Here is a 27,495-nt window from a genome sequence, read left to right on the forward strand (position 1 = left end):
AGCAGGTTGTATGGACGAAAAAGATTTAGAGTCAGGTGACATGTGATGTGAGGCTCGGGAGTCAAAAACCCATACGGAGGAAGATGTACCTGATGCGTTACTAAGGGAAAAACCTATGTGGGAGGGGGTTGACATGGCATATGGCTGCGAGGCAATGAACTTATGAAACCGCTTTATTATAAGTGTAGCAATCGAAGTACCAGGAGAGCTTCCGGAGTCTGCAGGTGGAACAACAGCTGCCATGTTTTGAGACATAGCATGAGTGGATCGCGGAGCATGATTGCTAGATTTCCTTGGACCAATCTTCATCTTTTTAGGTGCGGGTGCCAAAACTTTGGCTAAGCACCCCCACATTTACAAGTATTTATAAGAAGGTTTCTTTCCTTTAAATAATTCGGATGAGGATTTGTCCTATTTCTTTCGAGGTATCTAATTTAAAAGATAGTTCGTGTTCAAGATGGCTTCCCCCCACATTTCATGTGGTAACCCCGAACTTAGCAACAATGTATTCATCATTTCTTTAAGATTGCGATTCTTTTATTTGGCAACGTCATTCGATTGAGGAGAATATGGTGGAGTGACTTCGTGAATAATTTCATGTTGTGCACAAAAAAGCACCAAATGATTCCACATATTCACATCAACGATCACTTCGCACCATTTTAATATTTTTATCAAGTTGATTCTTAACTTCCAATTTTTACATGAAAAATTTCTCGATTGCCTCATCTTTGTTCTTAAGCAAATAGACGTAACAATGTTTTGTACTATCATCAATGAATGTAACAAAATATTTGTTACCACCTATTGTAGGTATAAAACTTTAAATCACATAAATCGGTATGGATTAATTCAAGAGATTCATTTTTTTCTTTCAACACTATGAAAGGAAGAGTCAATATTAAATTTGGGTATGCAATCCAAATTAATTAATTTACGCAAAGTGTCATAACTAACATGACCAAGCCTACCATGGCATAAATTAGATGACTCAAGCATATAAGTAGAAGAAGCATTCTCATTGGTAGTTTCTTTGCCAGTACTGGCGATACATTTATCTTCCACATGTTATCTTTCACATAGCCCTTACCCACATACATCTCATTCTTACTAAGAATAATCTTTTGAGACTCAAAAACCACCTTGAACCCATGGTTACAAAGTAGAGTTCCATAAATGAGATTCTTCCTAATGTTGGGCACATAGAGAATATCTGTGAGCTTCATCTCTTTTCCCGTGGTCATTTAGAGGATGACGTGGCCCATCCCCATGATATCGGAGGTGGCTAAATTTTCCATGAACAACTTCTATCTACTAGGCCGCATGTCGAGCGAACAAAAGGCATTCTTATCGGAGCAAATGTTGCGGACGGGTAGCTCCAATGTCTAGCTACCACTCCTTGCGGTTTGAATCCACCAACTTCACTTTGGATACCACGATGACGAGGAATTGGTTATCTCCATCGACCTCCACGGCATTGACTTCTCTCTTCTTCTTCTTTTGAGGCTTTCGGCAATCCACGGCACGATGACTCACTTTGTTGCAGTTGAAGCATTTACCAACGAAATTTTGTTGGTTCTTCTTATTGAAGGCAGCCCATTTTGACTCAACGTTGTTGGCGGGCTTCTTGCCTTTCGAGCTTTCACCATGCTTGACAACGTTGGCTCCCTCAAAAGTGCTCTTGAACCTCTTTTCGGAGCCACGATTGTCTTCCTCGATGCGAAGGCGTACCACCAAATCTTCAAGACTCATCTTCTTTCGCTTAATCTTAAGATAGTTCTTGAAGTCCTTCCAACCCGAAGATAGCTTCTCGATGACAGAGGCGACTTAGAAAGACTCACTTGTGTTCATTCTCTTGGCTTGAATCTCGTGAAAGGTTAGTTGCAATTCTTTCACTTGACTCATAACCATCTTATTGTCCACCATTTTGAACTAAAGGAAACAGCCCCTATGTATTTTTTGAGCCCTTGTCTTCGGTCTTGTATTTCCAATCAAGTGATTCTTAAAGTTCTTTAGAAGACACCTTGGAACTATACAGGTTGTGTATGGAGTACGATAGACAATTCATCACATAATTGCGATACAAATAGTCGGAATCCTTCAAAGCGAGAAACGTCATTCTCACTTTCGGATCGGCCTCGTCCTCTTGGAGTGTCGGAGGATCATCAGTCAAAAATCATACAAGACCAATGGTGTTCAAATAGAATAAAAGAGCATCTTTTGTTGCCATCTCTTGAAGTTCAAGACATCGAACTTCCCTGGCTTCTCGGCCGACATCATTACGAGAGGCCCTCATGCTGCTCCCGCATTTGGAACAAGACTCACGGGTCCATTCATGGCCATAGCCTCCATCGAGTGAAAAAGACCCGCAAGTCCGTTCTCGGCCGAAGCCTCCGTCGAGCTTAGTGGTTGCACCATGATTCGGATTCACGGCATTAGTAGTCAACACCTTCACGTTGAAAGCCAAATGATTGATCAGAATCCCTACAAAAGAAATCAATAGGAATCAGTTTTGTTGAAATAATCAACACAAAAATAATAATAATAATCAAACTTTCTCCAAAGCAAGCTTTCTACACACGGTATAAGCTTTAAGATGGTTATAAATATTACAACAAATAATATTTATAATACGGGAATTAAAAAAAAAAGTTTGCACGGAAATTTATTTAAACAAAAAGTAAAAACTATTATATTTTTTTTTCATAAACTAGATAGAAACCAATGAACAAAAGAAAGATAACAAAAAATAAATCTTAATCCAGAAACGAGAAGGAAAGGGAAACAGAGGACCGTTCGACGGTTTCTTAAAGCTTATATCGCTCTCCCACGAGTTTTGAAGTTGATGAACGATAAGCCTCCCATGATACAACAACGTTTAGAAGAACCTTACACCAACGGTACTTCTCCAGTGAACCAAACTTGTGACGGAAACTACCACCGACTACAAGAAAAATAACAAACCAATTTTGGAGAGAAAGTTGAGAGAGAGGAGAAGATTTTCAGTGTGTTTCAAATAAGAGAATGAGCCTCCTTTTATAGACCAATGGTTTGAGTGATTACAAGTTTTGAACATCCAAAACCGTCCACCACAATGGCCTTTAAACGCGTTAAAGCTCATTACTACATAGTGAATAACAAATGCAAATGTTTTTATCCTCGTGATGCTCAGCTATACATTTCCGTATTAATTCTTTCAAAGAATCAAAATTGTCCAACCATCATGGAATTAACTCCCATAGTTACAGCGTCAATTGGTTTAATTCTCATAATAACGAAAGTATTATTAACGAAATTAAAATTTTATGAAGGTGAAATTTGTAATAAAAAGATAAAGATTTTCACAAGCAAGCCCAAGCCCTGGTACGACCAACCGAACGGACACCGGCCCTCTTGTGGTGGATTTGGGCTTGCCTAAACCCTCGCCTCTCCAGAAAACTAGGTCACCATTGGGAATTCAAACTCTCTTGCACAAATTAGCTTATAAGCTCACTCATTTGTTCATTCTCACTCCATGTGTGACTCTTGCATTTCACTTCTCACGCAACTAGTGTGTTTACACAATTAATGTGTTTTTTAAACATACTTCGAGCATCAATTTCTTATTCATTATGACTCTGATTTTGGCAAATTTATAATCGATATTATACCCCTTTCTATAAAGAATATTAATTGGCAGAGATAAAACAATTCCGTTGAGTGGACCTTACTCAAATTTTTGTCAAAAATCAGCAACTCGCAAGATAATAAATATTTTTTATAATCCAAAATCTCCATTTATTCCAACAATTTCAAAAGATAAGTGGATGTATTGAATTTAAAAGTACTTTTTTCAACTTGAATCGATGATTTTGTTAGTTTCAAGGCTGATACAAACGTATTAGATTTTTTTCGCCCAAAGGGGTACATAAATCTAGGAAGAAAATACAATAATATACATTTTAATTTCATTATAGCAAATGTAAAATAAAGTATGAACCAATATTGTAACTTTTTAAAATGCTTGTTTGTATTATTTTAAGGAAATGTGTATATTTTATTTTAGATTAATGAGTTCATCTTACATTTAAAATTCCGAAAATTAGCATATTTTATTGATAAATGGATGATGATGAATGTTTTCATCTTAAATATCCCGCGGTAGTAAAACCCATATATTACTCTACAAGATATGAGGGAGTTGATTTTTTTTTTTTATAAATGTGGACGGTATCATGGAGATTTTATCAGAAAATCTTCACATATGGTGAAAGGAAAAAAATAATAAACATAAAATATAAAACTGAAAGGTAAAGAGAGGGTTTATTAAAATTGAGTTGATTTAAATAAAGTTTTTTTTTCATTTGTGAACTTACTTATTGGAAGCATATTTAATCATTTGATTTGCCCTTTGTAACTAGGGATACTTAATAATATATTGTGTTCATGATCTTAGGCCAACCCTTTTGTCACCAAAGATAGGAGACAATTTGGCATGTGCCAACTGTACGACACATTTATTAAAATGAAATAAATAATAAAAGTTATTGGCAAGATACAATGTAAAAGAATATATATATATATATATATATATATATATATATAACAAAAATCTTTACCACAGGAAAAAAAAAACATAAAATAACTCATCTTTCACTTTAAAAGCATGGTATTGTCAATTCCACTGAATGATTAAAAAAAATTTAGAAAAGAAAAAAAAATACTCCACTTATGAAAGAGCAGTGATTAAATTAAAAGGAGATTGTCATTTTAAGGCTCAATTATTTCATGGGAATCAAACCATGCTTAAAGGACCTTTTACTTTCTCTCTCACATATTATTTTATTTTTTCTTAAGAATTAAATTAATCCCATTGAGTACTACATGTAATATCCTTGTCAAAACATAAAATTGATTTGATCCCATGTGAATATGTGATCACTCCTAAACCGGTCTCTTATTTAATTTTATTATGCTAAGATTAAGCCTTTTATTTATTTAAAACCACCTAGATTGTGACAAAATCTTGCCCAACCAACAAACCTCACCTGGTGTAATCAAAACCATGTTTCCTATGCTTTTAAGTATTGAATGAACTATATTAAAAGCTGCTTATTATAATAGCTATTTTTTAAGGATATAATAGGTAATTGGTCGTTGTAATTTTTTTTTTTTTTAAGGCAGTTTTGTTGCAGTGGGGATTGAACCCACCACCTCCACACAAAAGATGGTGTGAAATTACAATTAGACTATCTTAGGTACGATCGTTGTAACTTGTTAAATGGAATTATGAAACCGAGTTATGCCTATTGCAGGAATATAAATAAGTCGTCAAGAAATAGCAGTTATATTTACTCAAAAAAGTATAAGTCGCTTTTATTTAATTATTTGGAAATATTAAATCGACTAAATATCTGTACAAAATTTATGTATATATATATATGTACCAAATTTCCTGGTAGATGAGGTATTGACAGTTTATGAGGACGGTTGAAATTTTAACGCGCACGTATACCAGATCAACTGACGGGCTTTAAATTTGAGGTCAATGAGAAATTAAATTCTTGGTTTTTCTACGCAAATATTTATTCTTGCAATAATTGTTTTTTTGTTTATGTGGACGTAAATGCATTGCCATTGACTCATTGACAATGCTACCCAAGTATTACAGTATTATACTATTATTGGATGAAAAGCGAGACCATTTTTTTTCCAGAGATATTCATTTATTTGTATATCAAGGCTAATTTCGTTTTCTATGTGTCAATAACATAGAAATTCTATAAATAAAATAAAAGTGTAATAAATTTAGACTATATATATTGATTAAAATACCCCTAAACACACCTCTCTCTCTCTCTCTCTCTCTCTCTCTCTCTCTCTCTCTCTCTCTCTCTCTCTCACACACACACACACAAGGGGTGTGTTTGGTACAGATTATTTTGCCCGGTTTTTGTTTTTATTAAAAGCTTAACCGCTTCTCCAGCGTTTGGTAAAATTGTTGTTGGAAAAAACTGCAAAACTGATTTTAAAATTTGTAATGGATTCGGAAAAGCTAACATTCTTAGCTTTTTAAATCAGCGTTTTTAAAATAGCATGACAATTACTTTAATATCCTTAGTTATTTTGTGAAATCCCTAAATTATCTCCTAAACTCTCTAACAAACTATTACAAACCGAGCTATACAATTCTATAGAAACTCTCATATATATCATAATGGAAAGTCGTTATTTTCTTATTAATGAATTGCCCTTAAATAGGCTGACTACAAATGTAACAGAATAGAAACTAATTGACTATAAAATAGCAAATAGATTTGAACTGATCCTATACATGCGTATTCTGATATACAACAATAAATATATACAGATTGACTAAGCTAATTTGTTCCTAAAAATATGATACAGATTTGACAACGTCCAACACTTTACACTTTTAATATGTGGAAATCTAACCTTCAGATAATACACAGAGTTATAGGTCATTAGACAAACATGTGAGGAACAACGCAATTGAAGCAAGGCGCTCTTGTTTTCATCATCTACATATGTTTTTTGGGGAAGAAACTGAAAAGAAAAAGAATCAAGTAAACAAGTCGTAAGCTCTAATCATACTATGCAACTTTTTTACTGTCAAATTTTTTTCATCTCACGTGTAATGACTGAACTTTGGTGGCTCTCAATTTTTAGGACTAACCATATTTCAGAGATTCAGAGTTTGAACTTGATGCAGAGGAACTTTTACTGAGTGATTCCACAAACAAGGTAAATTATTTTCAAATGTAATCAGCTTGTAAAAAGTAACCACAAAACAAAGGAAAAACTTGATAAAATGTCTACATTTCCACCACAATTCAAGTACTCTATGAAGTCCTTTTTATGTTTTCCAATTCAAGCCCATCTTCAATTTATCATTAACAACTTTTATCAGAACATATAACTACGATTGTGAGGGAAAAAATTGAAATCCGGCCATATCCAAAGACCAAGTAGATCTGGATTTACTCCAATACTACAACACAAACACAATTCTATTCAATAACGAAATCAGATATCTAAGAAGCTCGAAACAAAAAAAAAAAATAAGCTTAAAACCCTATATTCAATCGGATTGAGGAATGACAGAACCAAAACCCCCAAACATAAACCCTAAATTCATTTTGAAGAATAATCGGATTTGAAGAAAAGAAGTAGAGCTTACCTCGATCGCATCGCACGCTCTGACCTCCTCCTATGTTTTCCCGGCTCTCTGTATCGCCATCTCTCTCTCTCATGCTGAAAATGCTTTCACGGTGCTATTTCCCGTCGATCTGTATCTAGCTCGATCGCATCCCACGTTCTGCTATTTCCCGGCGATCTATATCTAGCTCTCTCTCTCTAAAATGGTTTTCACCGCATTGGTTCTATCGGCAAGGGAAAGGAATGAACTTACCGAACTAACCTTGGGAAAGATAAGTACAACAACAAATAAATGGTCAGTCAGTAATAAAAGCAATAAAATAAAGAAAAATTAGTCGATCTAAGCCACATCAAACGTTGCAATTGTAATGTAGCCAACGTTTCGTTTAATTTTCGAATCTAGCCAAATTTGATGACGTGTCATATTTATGTAAGATGGTATTTACTATATTAGCCTTGGTTTGGTTTCAAAAATACTAGCCCACGTTTTGAAACTTGGTTTTGTAGCCGAATTTGTTATATTTGGTTTATATTTCGAATTTTAAAAAAAAATCTATATTTGGCAAAGTTGGTTATTGAGCGTTTTTTTTCTTTAATGACCATTATAGCCGTGTAAGCAAATACAGTGTAAATGTTCGTAAATTTTTGTTAATCTCCGTTGCTTTGTTAATTTATGTTAATTATGGTAAATTTACATATGTGCAAATAGAGCCGATTTCTTTCATTTCCTTTAATACGCATTTAATACGGTATTTTTGTTTTCCAAATATATTTTCTAATTTTGAACGAGATTTTATCATAATTACGTGTATTCATTATCTTGTTTGACTTTATTCAATCAAATAAATATTTCCTTTCCCTTTTAATTACATCACCAAATCCCCTATTATGAATTCAAAAAGCTGAAATTAAATTGTTGAAATTATAGCCGTGTAAGCAAATACAGTGTAAATGTTTGTAATTTTTTGTTAATCTCCGCTGATTTGTTAATTTCTGTTAATTATGGTAAATTTTTTGTGCATATATTGCATTAAATTTTCTCTTTTAATTACATCACCGAATCTCCTATTAAATTAGCTAAATATACAATTAAATTGCGAAAAAATATGAAATTAATTGGCTGTATACAATTCAAACCGGTCAAACGTGGGCTAGTGTTTTGATCAAGTAAGTATAAGAAAAAGGGTAAATTAGGTATTTTATATCCGTAAATTTCAGTAAATGGCTATATTGCAAAATTTACCAAACGTTGGCTAGATTCCAAAAATCATGTTTCAAAATGGCTACGTTGCTAGTTTACCCTAAAATAAATGTAAAAATAGTAAATACATGTAAAAAATGAATTATATTGTAAGTTTGTAACAATTAAATAAATTTAAAATAGGTGATTAAATATTTATAAAAAAATAGGTGATTAAATATATGCTTTTAAACTTTAATTTATCAATTAAGCTATATGTATTTTAACTTATATCCAATACAATCAAACAATTATCCTAAAATACCTTAAAAAAAAATAAGCTATAGTTTTTTGAACAATTACAACAAATTTTTTTATTTATAAACATTATTGCAAATGAAACTCTCGTTACATGTTAAGTATTTTTCTTTTTATACATATCATAGTACAAATAACTCATTTTTGAAGTATTATTTTATTGCTGTCGTAAAAATTTATTTGAATGAAATGTATACTTATAGATGACTGATAATCAAGATACACGACCTCGAACAAAAGCAATATGGGATAATGATGCGGTTGATATCTTATGCGACGTATGTATTGCGGAGATTGAAGCTGGAAATCGACCGGGAACAAGCTTCACCAAAGTAGGATGAGAGAACATGGTGAAAAATATTACCCAGAAAACACAAAGAGTATACGATAAAGCTCAGTTGAAAAATAAGCCGGAGCTATTGAAAGGTGAATGGAAACTCTGGAAGCAATTGATCGGAAAAGAAACTGGCCTTGGATGGAATGACAGTTTTTTTTTTAGGAGAATAAAAAATTCGGAAAATTTCGCAAAGAAGGCATTTCTCCCGACTTCGAAGATAAACTAGACACGATGTTCAAGGATATAGTTGCAACTGGAACGTATGCAGATTCATCTACAACTAACCCTCGTCATTATGATGGTAGTGAGGCATTTCCTAGTGCTAACGTCTCAGAAGAAAGAAGTGATGAATCTGAGGAACTTGTATCTCAGCCGAATCCTCAAAAGAGTGTGAATAACTACAAAAATCCCCTAGACATCAATAATTTTCAAAAGTTTAAAAAGGCTGGTGGACGGAGCAAAGTTAGTGGAACGGCTAAATTATCTTCTCAAATCGAGCGTCTTGTGAAGGAAACGGAAGAGCGAAGCGACACCATATACGTAGTACGCAAAGACTTACCTGGTACTAGTATCGCCGAAGTAATGGAAATTGTTTTTTCAATGGAAGATATTCATGTAGGACATCCAACGTGGCTTTTTGTGACCAGACTATTTCAGAGTCGCGAGAAGAGAGAAATATTTGCAACAATGCTAGATCCGCATACTATAAAATGTTGGCTAAATTACGAGTATAATCTAGTTTATGGCTCTACTCTAGGATGAGCTCCAAACAACTCGAGCTTTTGAATTTTAATAAATCATATTTAATAACGTTCTTATATGAGAACTACATTCATTGTTTTGAAGTTGTTTTTTTATTTTGTTTTACTATAATAATCAAACAATATGAGAACGCTAGTCTCGTTTATATTCTCAGGTTACTTACTATTTTTTTAACACAGTATGTTACATATTTGTTTTCAGGAACAAATGGATATATCACATCAGATGATGAGTTCGAAATTATTACCAAAAAGGAAAATGACGAACGCGTTGTCCTTATACGGAAAACTGCTCATTTGATGCAAATTTATTATGATACATACATATATACATAAAGTTCCTTGTATGAATTAAAAAAAAAAACCGGGCATATTTTCCTTCAAGAGCTATTGAGGGGAAACAGAATTCGGTGCCAAAGAATGTTCAGAATGGAAAAAGAGGTTTTCATAACTTTGTGCAATAACTTGGAAACAAGTTACGGATTCAAAGGTTCAAGACATATGACTGCATTGGAGATTTTAGGAATGACTCTAATGATTCTAGGACATGGTCTAGGAAACCGATTAGTGCAAGAGATGTTTCAAAATTCTGGTGAGACGATAAGTCGATATTTTTCGGAGACTTTGGATATATTATGTCTCATGGGAGTCGATGTCATAAAACATGTTGATCCAGAATTTAAGAGTACTCCCAAAGAAATAGCAAACGATCCAAGATATATGCCACATTTTAATGTATTATAATCATATTTTTGTGATTTATTTTCATCGATACTTTGGATAAATTCATTGAGATATTTGTTTTTTTTAAGGATTGCATTGGTGCTATAGATGGTGTTCACGTTCCAGCTTCTTTACCTCAAGCAGATCAAGTACCGTTTATCGGTAGAAAGAAGATTCCTACTCAAAGTGTTCTGGCTGTATGTGATTTCTATATGAAATTCACTTTTGCGTATGCTGGTTGGGAAGGTAGCGCACATGATTCAAGGGCATTCTCTGCCGCTTTTCGTGATACTGAGATTAACTTTCCAAAACCTTCAGAAGGTATGACTTTAATTTTTTTATAGCTTTGACTTGTATATAGTTTAAACTAAATTATTATATTCAACTTGATATGTCACATGAAAATATTATCTGGTTGACGCTGGTTATCCTAATTTGCCTAGATATCTTGGTCCGTATAAAGGTCAAATATACCATCTGGAGCATTTTCGTGCGAGAAGAACTCAACCTACTACAAGCAAATAAATCTTCAATCGCACGCATTCTTCTCTGAGAAGCGTCATCAAGCGGAGCTTTGGTGTGTGGAAAAAAAAGATGGAGAAACCTGAATGTCATGCCGAGTTATCCATTCAAAAATCAAGTAAAAATAGTTATCGCAACTATGTCACTACATAACTATATTTGAATGCATGCAAGACAAGAGATGGATTTTGAAATATTCAACGAGACAGAGGGCGATGGCGAGGGGGATGAAAATGACACTACCGAAGATCAAGATGAAGATTGTCAGACTTCTTCGAGTAGTATGGACAAGTTAAGAGATGAGATTGCTGCAAGTTTAGTAGAAACGATAAATTTGTAGTTTACATTTTTGTCAATAATTAAAAAACTTCATATTTAAAGTAAAATAAATTTTTGTCGTCCATATTTTTCTAGTTTGTAATTATAATTCATATATATGCATATAAATAAACATATTAATAATTATTATTTAATTTTTAAGACCATGTCTATTTTAGTCTTTTGACCATAATATATTTATTTTACCAAACGCTAAATCAGCTTTTGTTATCAGCAACAACTGTTTTATAAACAGTTTACCAAACACCTGTCAGTTAAAAAAAACGGTTTTTTTTAAAACAGAAACTAAAAGAACTTTTGAAAAAAAAAACAAAGTTGTGCCAAACGGTGCCAAGGAAGACTCCAAAAATCCATGCATATTCTATGAGTAAATTTGTTATTTCAACATTTAAATGCATATTTCGCACTGTTTTGTGACAAAGAATAAAGATATAAACATTTTGTAGTGAATCTTATAAATTTCGACGAACACTTTCAAATTGTGAAATTTGCATTTTATATGCGGTGGGTTGCGGTCTATGACCTCCTAAGGTGCGATGCAACCACGTATAATTTCATGCGGTTTCTTGCGGTGGGCTGTGGTCTTTTGCAAAAATATTTACCAAAAAAAAACTTGATTGTGTTTTTTTCAAGATTGATCATAGGTGTTGGGGTAGAGATCGACCTCCTCATTAATAACATCCAGTTGATGAAAATCTGGTGATCCTGACCTCAACTCGTCCAAATGATGACATCGACCCCTTATCAAGATTGAGGCCAAGCTCTCCACGTCGTCATCCCAAAGGAAGCGATCTTAATCCGGTCTTCTCGCCTTCACCAGCTCAAGTCAACATGCACAAAGCTCCATGATAACCTCCATTCCGACCACGTGTCCTCCTGATCAATGACGAAGACGAATCAACCTCAGGCATAAATAGATCTAATTCAACTTGAAATTGATCATCGTTTTTAATTTTATCGTTATTATTATCAAAATTGTACTCGAAGTATTTGTTCAGCTCGTCCTTCCAGTAACCGAGCTCGACCTCGTTTGTATTCTCCAATCGATATTCAATAAAGCATCCTTTCATTTTATTATTCTTTTCTATTCGATTTCTCATTATTTCGCTATTTACTCAACCTAGCTTAATCCTCATACGATAAATTCGTGAGATCCACATATATACAAATAAAACGCTATACTAAATATAACATATAGGTTTGTGATTATTGAGGGACCGATCCCAACATCAACAACAGGTAACTACATCAGCATGCATGCCAGTGTAGCCTCCGGTCACCGTAAATCTGAAACGAAGACAAACCCCAGATCATGGACGGAAATTTTTTAGTTCAAAACTAAACATATATTTCGACAAAAATCAATTAATAAACTAATATTTTGACCTAAATCATCACCCAATTAATCAATAATCTATGATTTCGAACTAAATTAACCCAAATCAATAATATCATGTAATCTAAACTCTAACATAAACCACTTGAAAAAACAACACTAATCTAACAAGAGAACATGAGGGTAGCGTCCGCGAGGTGGAGTGACGGCTTAAGGAGCTTGGGTCGATTGAGATATAATGGTGGTAGCCAATGAGGATGAGCGGTGAGAGGGTTCGATGAGAGTGAGAGAAGTTGCAGTGAGAGAGAGAGAGAGAGAGAGAGAGAAGGAAATTAATTCAAGAAAAAGTGATAAAGACATATCGTCGATATTTTAATATCAATAATGTTAAATCACGACTAAAGCTGACCATGTTGAGCTCGAGAATAGGGATCCCATTATCCCGTCCCACATTTTGCGAGAAATGAAACTCCCGAAACCGTAAAAATCGATAATGAGAAATCTCAAAATCATTTTTCATGATACCACATTTCGCGATTTCAGGATTCTCATATTTTTTTTTTATTTTTACGTTAATTATGAATGCAATAATTTTTTTTCCGTATTTACAATTAAAAAATATACAATTGAACAAAATAGTGCTAAATAGAGATCTCAGTTTAATTTCATTTTTTGGATGATTTCGAGATAAAATTTTCGATGTTGATGTCACATTTCATAATCTGATTTTTTTCTTGCATGATACCAATAATTCATAAAATGAAAGTTCCACAAGATTGCATAGGGCCATCTAGACAAATTTAATAGAGAAATGGTAAAATAAAAAAAGAATAATGTTATTCGACACGGTTCACGATTTTCAACGATCCACCCAGAAGTTGACACGTTGATGTTTAATAGTTTTGAGTGAGCACGTGTAAACTTCTTAGGAGATCGTTGAAAGTTGTGAGACTGGTAAAAAAAACATTATAAAAAAAAAGTAACTTTCATTTAAATTACACGAATGTAACGTCACGTTAGGACACAAATAAAGAAAGAGCGGTAATATCAGGAACAGCACTGTCGTTTCAGTCTGTACGCATACAGACAGTGCATAATCAAAAAATTCAATGTCAGTAACCAAGAAGACAAAAGAGGCTTTGTCGTCTAGCGAAACACGTGTGATCTCTCAAACGTTCTGAGGGTGCACCGTTGGTGCATGCACCGCGCCACACGTGTATACTTTGTTGTGTAATCAAGCACGGGCAGTTCGGGCAGATGACCGGAATATTCGGGCAGCTTTCGCCGTTGGCAAAAGGAACAACAACTTAAATATAAATGAAATGAAAAAACAATTAAAACCTCGGCAAGCGAGCTCTGCCACGTGGGACCGATGATACATCAACAAAATTAACATTTAATTATTATTATTATTTCTTTTTTGGGAACGGAAAGAAATATGTAAATTACTAGAAGAACGAAACAATACGCTGGGACCAAATTTGTTGCAAGTTGCAATGGGCCAAATTAGGGCCCAATGTGGGACCCGCGTGTGGGTTTATCTTTTTTAGTAGAGGAAAACGACAAAAGAGTAGGAGTGGGAAAAAGGAAAAAAAGTGAACTTAGTGGGTCCCGAGAGGTTTGAGTGACGTCGCGCATTTCTTGAGGGACTAAAATAATAAATAAAATAAAATAAATATGGAAAGGAAATAGAACTCCTAAAATTGGGGTTCGAACTTTGAAGAGCTTATATTTGTAGTACACGTATTGTAATGTCTATGGAATAGCTGATTTTTGGTTTTGGTTTTGGTTTTGGTTTGAGGTTTTGCGTTTGACTCCTCGCGCGTGTAGGTGAATTGCGAGATTTGATTTTTTGTGGTTGCAATTGTTTTTTGGGGAGGAAAAGACAAGATAGGACTCATTACGCACTCATTCTCTTGTATTTTACTCTGCTTAGCTACAATTTGGAAATTTTATTTTCGAGTTTAGTTGGTAAAATTCGTATAATTTTTTTTTTATATATTTTGAAAATAAATTAAATATATTATATAACATTATTTGTTAACCTTTGCCAGAGAGATATGCATTATTTTGAGGTCCATAAATGAACAAGAGTTATATAATTCTTTTTTTTTGTAAACTTTATGACACATGGAAATTTTACTTCGAGGAGTTATTATTATTTTTTCAACCTTTTCTCTACTTTTGGTCCAATTTGTTGGCTTTTTCCCGAAAAGATATATGGTTAATTTGGCGTCGTGTGAAATATAACATGCCTCTCACAAAGTAATTAGTGTCATAAAGTAATACTTCAAATTCATTTATGCGCTTCAGAGGTATTTTATTTGTTTGCTAGCCTAGCATGGTAAATATGAATGGATGGGTATCCGCTCAAACTATTTAATATTTAATAAAGAAATAAGTAATCAGTTTTTATTTCTTTAACGTATCAATAAATGAACAAAATATCATTTTTTTTCCATTCTTGAGCTGATCTTTTCCCATTGATATCAATATTACAAGGGACAACTACAAGAATAGTCAAATATCCTACCATTTAGCTCGATTTATATTTTATTAAAAAATAATCCACCAAACTCACAATAAATTAATTAATTAAAAAATAAATTAAATATACTCTTTAATTAAATAATTCATTACTTACCTGGTAGATTATAACTTAATAAAATGAAATTTTTCCTAAAATCATAAAAAAAGAATAAAAAAAAATTAACTAGCTGCAACAAATTATCATATTACAATTCTCACATCATTTTATAAAATCAACCAAAAAACATATATAAACACATCTATTACTGAATGAGTTCTTATAAAACTTAATTAATAAAATCGGTCACGAATTTCAAAATTTTGAGACGAAGTAGTCACGAGTTCTCAAATTTTTGTGATTAGTTGATCGCGAAATACATAATTTGTGACTGATTAGTGACGAAATATCTTAATTTCATGACCGATAAGGTTACGTCTCTCTCTCTCTCTCTCTCTCTCTCTCTCTCTCTCTCTCTCTCTCTCTCTCTCTCTCAAGACCTACCGTTGTTGCCTTCACGGAGTCCTCATCATGTATCAAAGACTTAGATAGTGCCGGCCTAACTCGCGTCGCAAAGCTAAATCCAAGCAACGACGCGAACTCCAGGGTACGCCACGTTACCTTGCTCATGTCCAAACGACGTGAACCCAGTAATCGGAGACACCATGGTTGTCGCTGAAGTAGACTCGACTAGGGACATCCTCAAAGCAAGGTCGCGTGACCTTGGGGCCAAGGGGACCGCGAACCCCATGATCACCACTAAATTAATCGAATGTCGCACCGTTGTCCAATGTCCCAAGCTACTCTCGAGCCGTTGGGAAGCCCCACACTATAGACCGCACTTGTTCTACAAAGCTCGTCCACGCTGAGAACCCATATGCGCAGAGCCAACAGTCTCCGTGAAATCACTTAACACAGATCTTCTATCGCGAAATCACCTAACACATATCTCCATATCGCGAAATTACCCAGATCTGGAGTCAAACAACCCCGGGAATCCATCGGCCTCTAGCACCGACGACTCCAGGTCTAGTTTCGCTAGCTCGCACTGGAACTGACTGACTACGTTTACGACTCTTGTGATCTTGGTGAGGGATTTGAGAGGCGGTGAAAGAGTGTGAGGTGGATGGAAGAAATAAGATAAAGAGATAAAAATGGGTATAAGAGTTTTTGTACACGTAATTTAGTGATAGATGTATTAATATATGTTTTATGGTTGATTTTGGCAAAATGTAAGCAAATGAAATAATTATATTTATGTTCAGTGTGGTACAATATGGTCCAAAAATTTAAGTTGTGATTTTCTTTTATAAATACTTTATTTTTCTTTTAAAATGTTACAATACTTCTCAAATACAAATTATATTTAAAAATATTTTTTTTAAAACTAATCACAAAATTAATGTATATGTATCACAATTTGAAGTAGTAAATATTTTTTTTATGTTTTCATATTTTAAAAAAAGTTGTTTATAGTTTTGAACTCTATTTAATTTTATATATTATAGCTTATCTATTAAAAAATATGTTTATGTTATAAATTTATTTTTGACAATATTTATAGTATACTACTTATATTTTTAAAATGTTACACCGCTTAAACCCTATTATTGTAAATTAGCTTATTTATAGGTTAGTCGTATGTTTGATGACAAGGCAGGAAAAATTTAGGGGCCGTTTGGTTATGTTTTCTGTTCTCGTTTTCTAAAATCTAGAAAACAGTTTTAGAAAAACTGTTTGGTTATGAATTTAGAAAACAGATTTAGAATCATGTTTCTGTTTTCTTTGAAATTTGTTTAGAAAACAGAAAACAATGAAAAATTGTTTTCTATTTTATCTCTATACAATTGAATGAAAAACATAACCTAACAACATTTAAAATATTCTGAAACGTAATTCTAAATCTGTTTTTTAAATTTAAAAATTAGAATAAAAAAACAGAATTTAAAAACAGAAAACGAGTTTAGAAAACTAAACCAAACGACCCCTTAATGTTTATAAAAATAAGACCACGAAAATTATATTCAAACTAGTAAAAATAAAAACAAAAAAATAAATCGGTCCCCCCAGCTACTAGGCCATAACCCCCCACAAGACTGATTACTGAGAGAGACAGGAGTGCTTGCAATCGAGTGTTACGCGCGTCTTAAAGAGCGTGTGTACCACCGCGGGACCCACTTAAAACGGGCATCGGTTTGTGTCTGTCTGCGTAGCTGAAAGCGAAGCATGTGCGATCTGGGCCCATTTGTGGGTCCCATTTCCCACAATCTCTTGAATCATTTGTTTTAATTTGGGAGTACAAAATGAAACTGTGGGAAGAGAAAAACGAGAAAAGATCTTTGGACCCATCAATGAATTTTTTGTACTACAAAACTAACAATTTTTCCCGTGATTTTATACATGCCCATGCTCAGCTTATGTATTCACGAAAATACCATTATTTTTTAAAAATAATAATGTATGTGTAACCACTTATTTAAATTAAAGTATTAAAAGCATGCCTTTACATGGTTTTTTTCCTTCCAATTTTCAGAGTTTTTTTTTTTTACTACCTAGTGATAATGTATGATTTTTCAATAAATATCAACATAGATTTACAAATTTTTATTTCTCTGATTATTAAAGTTTCCATATTCTATATTTTTGTAATTCTAGTGGCGATGTGGGGTGGTGTATGGCTTCTTCTTTTTGTCCTCATTTTTTTAGTTTTCTATCAAATTCTTATATTTTGTACTGATTTATTGTGCTGCGTTATATTTGACGCAGTACTATGAATTACGCCAAAAACAATTTTTATTTATTATTTAGTCTTTGCAAAATTTATTATTTACTCAATTCTCACTGTTTAATAAAATATTTTATATTTATCACAAAAATTATTTTTATATATTAAATATTCCACAATATTTTAAAATACAACATTGACATTTAGAGTTTGAGAAAAACTAAAATGACATTAATATTAATACCGAAACGAAATAACATTACAACGACATCGAAAAACAAAAAAAAAGACATTAAAAAAACAATACATTGATAAACCATTTGTGAGAGGGATATTCTAATTCGGATGTGTAATTGTACTTTTTTTTTATATTTTATTTTATGTTATTTGTTTTGTATTGTATTTTTGTTTTTAATAAATATTAAGTTTAGTTTGTGTTAATTTGTATTTTGAATTATTTTATAGAGTAATATTTTATTATTAAATAATGAATAAGTGATATAATTGAAAGATATTAAAGAAATATAAGGATATAGAAATAAATTAGAGAAAATTGAATATAAAATTAATATTTCAATTTGGCGTAAAATAGAGTTCGATTGGAGATGAGGTGGTGTTTGATGTGACATGTATTGCGAAATATAGTAGAAAATGATATAATCGGATGAAGTTGGTCTTAGATGTGAAGTTGTCTACTCACTTTATATAATCAGATACAGATACAGAGACGAAGTTTCAAGTTTTGAAAAGACACTCTAGTTTGAGTTTTTGTTTTATGTATCTATTTAAGAAATAAAGTTGTTGCTGCTTATGAGTTGATCAATTAGACAATTCATACCGTTAATACTTAAGCTCTTCCCCTAAATAATTAACTCACTCAGTTGGAGAAAATCTCTCATTCAATAGAGTCAGCAATCGTAGTAACTCATTTTTTACGATACTTCCAAAAAAAAATGCACAAACTAAATTAAATTATATATAACCTTAGCGTGGATTTAAAACATTTTTTTCTTCTTCTCTCAGGTTTCAATTTCATAGCAGTTTATTTATGTTAAGCTTTTTTTGGTCGTTAATAAAAAAAAAAACAGTCCATTTAAATTTCTGTATCAAATATGCAAAGTACACGTTGAAAGTTGAAACTTTTTGAAAGAAAAACTTTAGTCATTTCGGTAAATCCTTAGTGAACGCAAGGGCAAAAACAGAAATATATAATCAAAGTGGTTTGAGAAGAGCCAATGGATTCACATGCACGGAATCCACAGAGAACAAACCAAACCAAACAAAAGAAAGAGAGAAAAAAAAATAAAAAAAATGATTTATTCATTCACTTTGAAAGCCTTTCTTTATAAACCTCAACACTCTTCGTTTCTCTCTTCAACACACACTCTCTCTCTCTCTCTCTCTCTAGAAAGACTTCAAGAAAACCACCTCAGCCATGGAAACCTCGACGAGAAAACCCTGCTTCGCGGAGGAAGACTATGGTCTCGCTTCCATCGCCGACATGGAAGCCGGATTCTCCGGCGGCCATGGCCACTGCGCCGTTTACTCTCGGCCTCGAAGGAACAGCCTTAGAAACTTCCAAACGCCGTCGTTTGGCTCGCTGTCGCCGACGTACTCGCCGAGATCCGGCGCGAGATTCTACGACGCTAGATTCGAGGAACATCAGCCTCACTTCCTCGAGGCCTGTTTTCTCTGCAAAAAGCCTCTCTCAGATAACAAAGATATCTTCATGTACAGGTTTGTTTGCTTTCGATCTCTCTTTCATTTCTATTTTTATTTTTATTTTTATTTTTCTGTGACCTAATTTACCTAAAAGAGATTTCGAGATCTGAAAAAATCTCTCCTGTTTTATCTGTTTCATTTCTCTCTTAAGAATCTGAAATTTTGGAGATCTGAGAGAGTAGTTTCTCAAGGCCTCAAAGATCTTAATCATAGTCTCTGATTTTTGTTTGGTTGTGTAATTTTTTTGTTTTCAGAGGAGACACGCCTTTCTGTAGCGAAGATTGTAGATCGGAGCAGATCGAAATGGACGAGGCCAAAGAGAAGAATTGGAATCTGTCTTCGATGAAAGCTCTGAGAAAGAATCGGGAACAGAGAAAATCCTCGTCGCCGAACAAGAACCGGGATTATCCTTTCCGTACAGGCACGGTCGCAGCTGCTTAAATAACTAAAAATAAAAATAAGAATAAAAAAAATAGAAGAAAAAAGAAATGAATACCTTTGCTATAAATAGCTAGTATTATGAAAATAATATACTTTTCTTTTTTTACTGGAGAATTAAAAAAAGAAAAATCGAAGCTTTGTGGCTTTTCGGTGATTACTGAGTTCCATGAAGATGATGAGGTTGGGACAAAAAAAGAAAAAGAAGGCCAAGGAGAGGACACGTAAGCGATCAGAAACAATGAATTTTGTGTGGTTGAAATCTGAAAGCTTTTTTTTTTTTTTTTTTTTTTTTTTTTATTGTATAGGGGTTGTTGATGATAAAGAGTAAATATGCTCTATGAGATGGCTCTTCTTTCGGGTCTTTGTAATATTTTTTTTTCTTTTTTTTTTTGGGGTTGAGAATATTTGTATGAAAAAAATATGGAAAAGCTTTGACAGCCTTCAATGGCGGAAGTTTTATTATGATGAATGATTCCGTGGAATCTTATGTCTAATACAACGGTACAAGTATCTCTAATGTTTAGTAGTTCTGTGTTTGATTTGTGAACCAAGTTCTTATCTTTTTTGCTCTTTTTTTCTTGATAGAACTCGTTCAATTCAATAGAGAAGTTTTGGTCAAGTAGGTTTTAAGCAAAGTTCAATTGAAAAAATATTGGACGTGAATAGAAACGCAAAAAGTGGATCGCCAACTTTCGACCTGTGACCGTTTCAAAAAAAAAAAAAAAACTTTCGACCTGTGAATCTGTGATGCTAATAATCCCTTGAACTCTTGAAGATTTGCGTAACAAGGGTTAACAAAAACCAGTAAAAAAACTGAAAATTGAGAATTATATTAATTTTCCTGGGACATGGCTCTGGATTTCATGCCCATCTTCCCTTTTCTAGATATCTAGGTATTGCATATTGGTAGGCTTTTCATTGGAATCATTAACACACCTCTGGTCCTACTGCTATAAGTCTACGAGTCTATGACTATCAATTAATTCAAGAAAGTAATTTATTTTTTTTATAATCTCAAAAGGTTGTTAATTTTGGAGTTCACTGTTTTATTTCCCTGTTTTAGAAATGTTAAAAGTTTTGAGATATTTCCACTCACTCGAGCAGGTCAAGTCAATCCTACTGCAAAAATAGATATCACTCTTCAGTCTGAAGTCGTCTATGCAGGTCAGAAAATTGAATGACTTAACCGAACGCAAAGACATTAGTAAAGTAGTAACATCAAAGTTATATAACATTTATTTTTTCAGCTTAGAGCATATCAATAGATTTCGCGTAAAACATCCAATAATACAGTGTACAGACTGAACTTTTTAAAACAAAGAAAAAACATGACTTTAAGCGAGATAATATCTAATACTAGTTGGTTGTAGTTGTTTGTTGTCCATTGCGTGAAAAGGAAAAGGAAAGAGAGAAACCTATAGGTACTTAAAATCCAGCATTTATGTGGCTCTTTGAAATTGTCCTACAATAACATTATGCCTCCTTTATTAACAAAAATCTATTGATCATTTATGTGGCTCTTTGAAATTGTCCTACAATAATATCAGAAAATTTCCATATTGTTATGAAAAAAACCAAAGAAATATCTAAAACCAAGAACACTTTGAACACTAATACTTCAAGATAGAAAATTTAGAGAGGAAGAGATATAGAGTGAATTGTAGAAAATCTGCATGAATTTTTCTTCACCCAATCTACATGTATTTATAGTAGAAATTATGGTACATTACTCAACAAAGAGACGAGGGTAATTAATTATTTACCCTCCCTTTCTTGACTTTGATGAGCATAATAATTATACATACAATTATATACAACACTCCCCATTTGTGATGCTTATTAAAAAATTTACGTGTTCGTGCTGCCTCGTTAAAAGCCTTATAGGAAAAACCTAATGGGATAAAATTCATAGTAAGGGAAAAAGAGTACAACCACGCACATCTTTCCCTAATGCTGACATGGGTGTGTTCCTTTATAAATCTTGCAATTTTCGCATTCCAATGTCATGACATGTTTTCTGAAAGTGAAAGTAGGGAGCGCATTTGTGAGGAGATCAGATAAGTTCTCACAAGAACGAATATACTGAATGTTGATAACATTGCTCTTTTTCAGCTCTTGGGTGAATGAAAAGAACTTCAGTGGGATGTGCTTTGTTCTGTCGCTCTTGATAAATCCTTCTTTCATTTGGGCAACACATGCGGCATTATCTTCATAAATTGCGATTGTATCCTTGATTGTTGGAAGAACATTGGTGGCTCTAATTTGTTATGTCATGGATCTATGCCATACACATTCACAACTTGCTTCATGTAGTGCTATAATCTCCGCATAATTTGATGATGTAGCGACGAGAGTTTATTTATTAGAATGCCAAGAAATCGTAGTTCCTCTACATATAAACACATATTCAGTATGTGATCTGTCTTTGTGTTGATCTGATAAGTAACCTACATCTGCATAGCCTGGTTTCGTATTGTCAGGTAAAATAATCCTAAATCAATTGTTCCTTGAAGGTAATGAAGCACATTTTTGACCCCATTCCAGTGTCTCTTCGTAGGAGCTGTGATGAATCTTGCTAGTATATTAATTGAAAAAGCTATATTAGGTCGAGTGCAATTAGCAAGGTACATAAGAACTCCTATCGTACTGAAATATGGTACTTCAGGACTAAGAATTTGTTCAGATTCCTCACATGGATGAAATGGATCTTTTATCACATCTAGAGATCTGACGACCATTGAGGTACTTAAAGGATTTGATTTATCCATATGGAAACTTGTTATCACCTTTTTGGTGTTATTATTATCAATGGTCTAGCAATAAGCTGAAGGCGCTTGATTAGTGATTAAACTAGACCATTTTGTGTATGTACATGAGCAACAAGATGCTCAACAACAATCCTAACTAACATACAATAATCATCAAATGTTTAAGATGTAAATTCACAGGCATTATCGAGCTTGGTTTTCTTGATTGTATGATCAAGAAATTGAGCTCGTAATTTGATTGCTAGATCAAGTAATTTTGTAAATGCATATTGCGAGTTGATAACAGACAAACATGTGACCATTTTCTAAAGGCATCTATCAATTCCATGAAATATCGAAATGGTCCAGATGGTACGTGAATAGGCCCACATATGTCAGTTTGAATACGTTCAAGAAACATATGTGATTTTATTTCAACTTTTCCCGATGAAGGTCTTATGATGAGCTTTTCGAGAGAACAAGCTTCACATGAGAAAGTATTACCTTGAGGGATCTTCTGGTCCTTCAATAGATGCCCATGTGTATTTTCAATAATTATTCGCATCATAGTTGATCCAAGATGATCTATACGATTATGCCATATAGTTAATACTGAAGAATTAATAACTACCAAATTTGATTCTATTGCATTTATATATGTGTAACACAATCCAATATAGAGCATTGATAGATTTTCTCAAATTTGTTTCTTTCCAAATTTGGATGCTGCAAGACATAAATATTTCATGGTACCTTCAGTTATAGACTGAGTATCAAATCAATGAGAATATATATCGTAAATATCAGCAAGTTTTGTTTGGATCTCGGTGAGAATAAAGCATCATTTATTGTGAATTTTGTATCATTTCGCAGTGTGAAATTTGCCTTACAAATTCCTCCAATCAGATCTACAGGACTTGATATTGTATTCACAAAATTTTTGTTGGTTTCAATCCTGAGAAGAGCTTTTTATCCTTCATAATATAGTGCGTAGTTCCACTATCGCGTATGCAATTTCTCCAATATTAACTCCTTGACTGGCTTCACAATTCGTTTTATCCATTGGAAACTTCAAACAAACAGAGGGAGATATGAGAAAAACAAAGTTTTATTAGTATACAATATTAGTTTGTTGTAAAGCATAAGGAAATATTAAACATGATACATATTAATCATATTAAGTATATTATACATAGTACACATTTTTAGAGCCAGGTAAACATCAGACAATTGGCTTCATTCCTAAGCATGATAATACAAACTAGTAAAACATGCATCATTAGTCTATATCATTGAAGTGGTTAGTGAAATCAGCAGAACCAGCAACAATGTGAGCTAAATCATCAACTAAGTCGGAAGGATGAGTGGAGCCATCTAAGGGTTCTTGATCAATCAAGTTAACCTCATGTCTTTCCCTTTCAACGATGCATTGTACAGTTTGCTCATGCGCTTTGGGAACCTTAGCCCAATGCCATTTAATTCCACATCTGTGACAAGTATCTCCACTATCCTTGGAAGAACTCGCGTATTTTCCTTTTTTTTGTAGGGAAAATTCCCATCTTGCTACTTCTTATATAATCTTGCGTGGTATTGTAAGAATGGTGATGATTATAACCACCTCGACTGCGTCCATATGTAGCCGCTTTATAAGGTATTTATAAGGTAAAATATAGCCGCTTTATGGTCGTTATATTATCGTTGAGTATTTAAAATGACATAAGAATGTGTAAGAAACAAGATGCAAATGTACGAGTATTAAAATGACATAGTTATTTAAAGCGAAATATTAATAAAGGAGTTCAAATAAATTTGCAGTTAAAAACATTTTTCTATAAGGTGGCATGCAGATATAGAAAATTGACATTAATTACATATAAAATTAGATGTAGCTCGCATCACTTTACAATAAGGTGGCAAAGCCTTCCTGTATATAGTATTATGAAGTTATACACTATTGAAATTAAAATATTGTAAATCACTATATTACTATAAGGTGGCAGAGGCTTTGTGTATAGTAATTTAGTGTTATACAATAACAAATAATGGTTGTAAAAGTTTTAGTGTTTAGATTAGTGTACCTCCGAGTTGATCTTACGAATGAAAGTTATCGTGTTGATAACATGTTATGAAAAAGCCAAAGAAATAACTAAACCCAAGAACTATTTAAACACTAATACTTCAAGAGTAAGAGATACAGAGAGTGAATTGTAGAAAACCGGGATGGATTTTCTTCACCCATCCACATGTATATATAGTAGAAATTAGGGTACACAGTTCAATTTTTCATAAATATAAACAGTGTGCATTTTGAAAAAAAAAACACCATTCCCTTTTGTTGACTGCATACTATTGTTGGTGAATCAAGCGCGTATCATACACGAACAATCGCTTTGATACCACTCATTGGTGATGATTCTCTCATATAACCATATTAATGCGGAAAAATAATTAATTACGCTGATCATAAGCTAATTAAATTATGGTTATAATTAACAAGATCTAGTTATGTTTAATTAATTTAATTCACGAGAGCATATTTATCAAGCAACCGATTTGAAGAAAAACGAATACTTACATTGATTTTCGGTTCAGCTACAGAACGCTCCTAAAATAATCGTGTACTCCTTGCGTCGTCTTGATGAAGGACTCAAGGATGACACCTTAGTCTTCCGAAACGTAATCTCCGAGACGAATAAGAAAGATGAGTGGGCACAGTCTTTATCTCACTAGATGAGAAACATGGTGTTTCAAATCTCGCTCTTATTTTACTAAGAATCGAAACGAATTTTCGAGGGGGAGAGGCAGAAAATTTCGCACGGCCAAGAGGGAGAGCCACGAAATTATTAGGTCAAAATCCTTCTTCTTTTTGCCTTCTCATGAACCCCTATTTATAGTAGTAAAAGGAGATATTCATGGAACCTTCCAGAATATATTATTTCATTTTATTGTGTTCACACTAGAGGATTTAATCTAGGCCCTTGGATCTCAACAAGTGAATCCTACTTTTTCTCTCATCCATCAGATCAATATCTATGAGATATTATTCTCTATTTAAATAGAGAATATTTTATTTAGTGAGATAATAAAGGAGAATATATTATTTCCCTTTAAATATATTCTCCTAAATACTTTCCTTTAAATAAGGAGAGAATAAAAGACAATATTTTATATTATTCTCTCTCCTTTATTTAAACAACTAAAGAGAAAATATTGGTAAATACCAATATCATAAAAGTCGGATTTTAGGCACACGGCCAAGGCAAATTTGCGCAACTCCCATAACAAAATTCCCAAATCCGATTTTCATATTTTGTGCAAGGCCCAATTGCTTAAAACCCAATTAATTATTTATTTACTTGGTCCAACAACAAAGAAATAATTAATAATTGATTATTTACTTGATCCAACAATAAATAAACAATTCTACCATAAATATTTATTTAATTATGCGAATACTCGTTTTCCAGAATTAATGCTGTCAATCACAATTACAACAAGTGAGATTAATAATGATAAACATTATTATACGAAAGTTCATATCCGCCTTTATCAGATCCGAATCGGGGACTATGGACCTAGTAATAGAAGCTTAACAAATCTGATGAAAAAGACGAAATAGTCATTTCCCTTTTTCCATCGATTCGTCTAATCTTGATCAAATACTCCACTTTGTAAGCCAAGAATGAACTATCCTTTAATACTAGAATTATATTTACTCATCGTGACGAGTGTCCACTGATATAGTCAGTTCGTGATCAAGATCCTCCAGATTCAACTCGTGTCAAGAGAAGTCAATTTTTTCCGTTATACTTCTCTTGATACATATCAGCCCTAAGCATTGTTGTTTCCCCAACGAAAGATTCGTTCGAACGTTACTTACTTCGAAAGTGCTAGCAATCTATCGGTTCTGGAATCAACCCTTAGGTGAGTGAACATTAACCTTCTTTCAGGAAGGCTGAATTCCGTATCTGTAAATCACTTCCTACTCGAATCATGCTCTGAGAGACTCCCAAGACATAAGCTGTGATTAGCATGGATAGCCTTTTAGCGAATGAGTCAAAGAGCTCAGTAACATGACCCAGTGTCCATGATCACTTCAGGATTCAGATCAAGTCTCACTGTGACCATCATAGCGGCCTCGGTTAGTGTGTCGTAACGGTCCTTAAACGACACATCTACAACCAAGACCTGTCCAAGTCGTACACTTACCACAAGTGTAGAATGCTCTCACATAGTGATCAGCCTTCACCTATGTGTTCCACATATATGACTTTAGATATAGCTTTCCAGGCGTATATCAGTCATCGACCTCGTTTTAGCTCACCGCCCGAACTCAGGTGCCCAGCACGTGACTCAGTTTAATACGGAGGCTATGGAAGATAGTTGTTATTGATTTAATTGTTTAGAAATCAACCCACTAATCATATAATGCTAATAAAGTAATTTTATTATCGAATTTAGTAATCATTTGTTCATTATCTTCAAGTGAGCAATATTCCCAACAACTATTGATCGCAACCGGTGACAGAGCCAGAAATTGACTTTAGGGGAGACATTTTTTTTTGTAAGGAGACTATAAGATTTCCATGAATGTACATTGTTTAGAAATCCATAGGACTTTGTCGGCTTGTCATGTTCTTTAGGGTCAACAGTAGGATA

General features: G+C 33.4%; 1 protein-coding gene across 1 annotated transcript; it reads left to right on the plus strand.

The window, feature by feature from the left end:
* Positions 1–19,287: 19,287 nt before the first annotated feature.
* On the plus strand, positions 19,288–20,657 carry LOC149404989 (FCS-Like Zinc finger 1-like). Its single transcript, XM_089606746.1, has 2 exons — positions 19,288–19,663; positions 19,903–20,657. The coding sequence occupies exons 1-2, from the start codon at positions 19,362–19,364 to the stop codon at positions 20,087–20,089; spliced, it is 489 nt and encodes a 162-aa protein (XP_089462872.1). The 5' UTR covers positions 19,288–19,361; the 3' UTR covers positions 20,090–20,657.
* Positions 20,658–27,495: the final 6,838 nt, after the last annotated feature.

This window comes from Urtica dioica, chromosome 2, assembly GCF_054948205.1.
Source record: "Urtica dioica subsp. dioica isolate 48M chromosome 2, U.dioica_male_clone48M_v1_H2, whole genome shotgun sequence".
In the NCBI taxonomy this organism is placed as follows: domain Eukaryota; kingdom Viridiplantae; phylum Streptophyta; class Magnoliopsida; order Rosales; family Urticaceae; genus Urtica; species Urtica dioica.

Bases quoted from the DNA above. Each gene is read 5' to 3' on its own strand.
- LOC149404989 (XM_089606746.1), top strand. From the start codon at position 19,362: ATGGAAACCTCGACGAGAAAACCCTGCTTCGCGGAGGAAGACTATGGT. The intron at 19,664-19,902 runs GTTTGTTTGCTT...TTTTGTTTTCAG, and splicing joins AAAGATATCTTCATGTACAG to AGGAGACACGCCTTTCTGTA.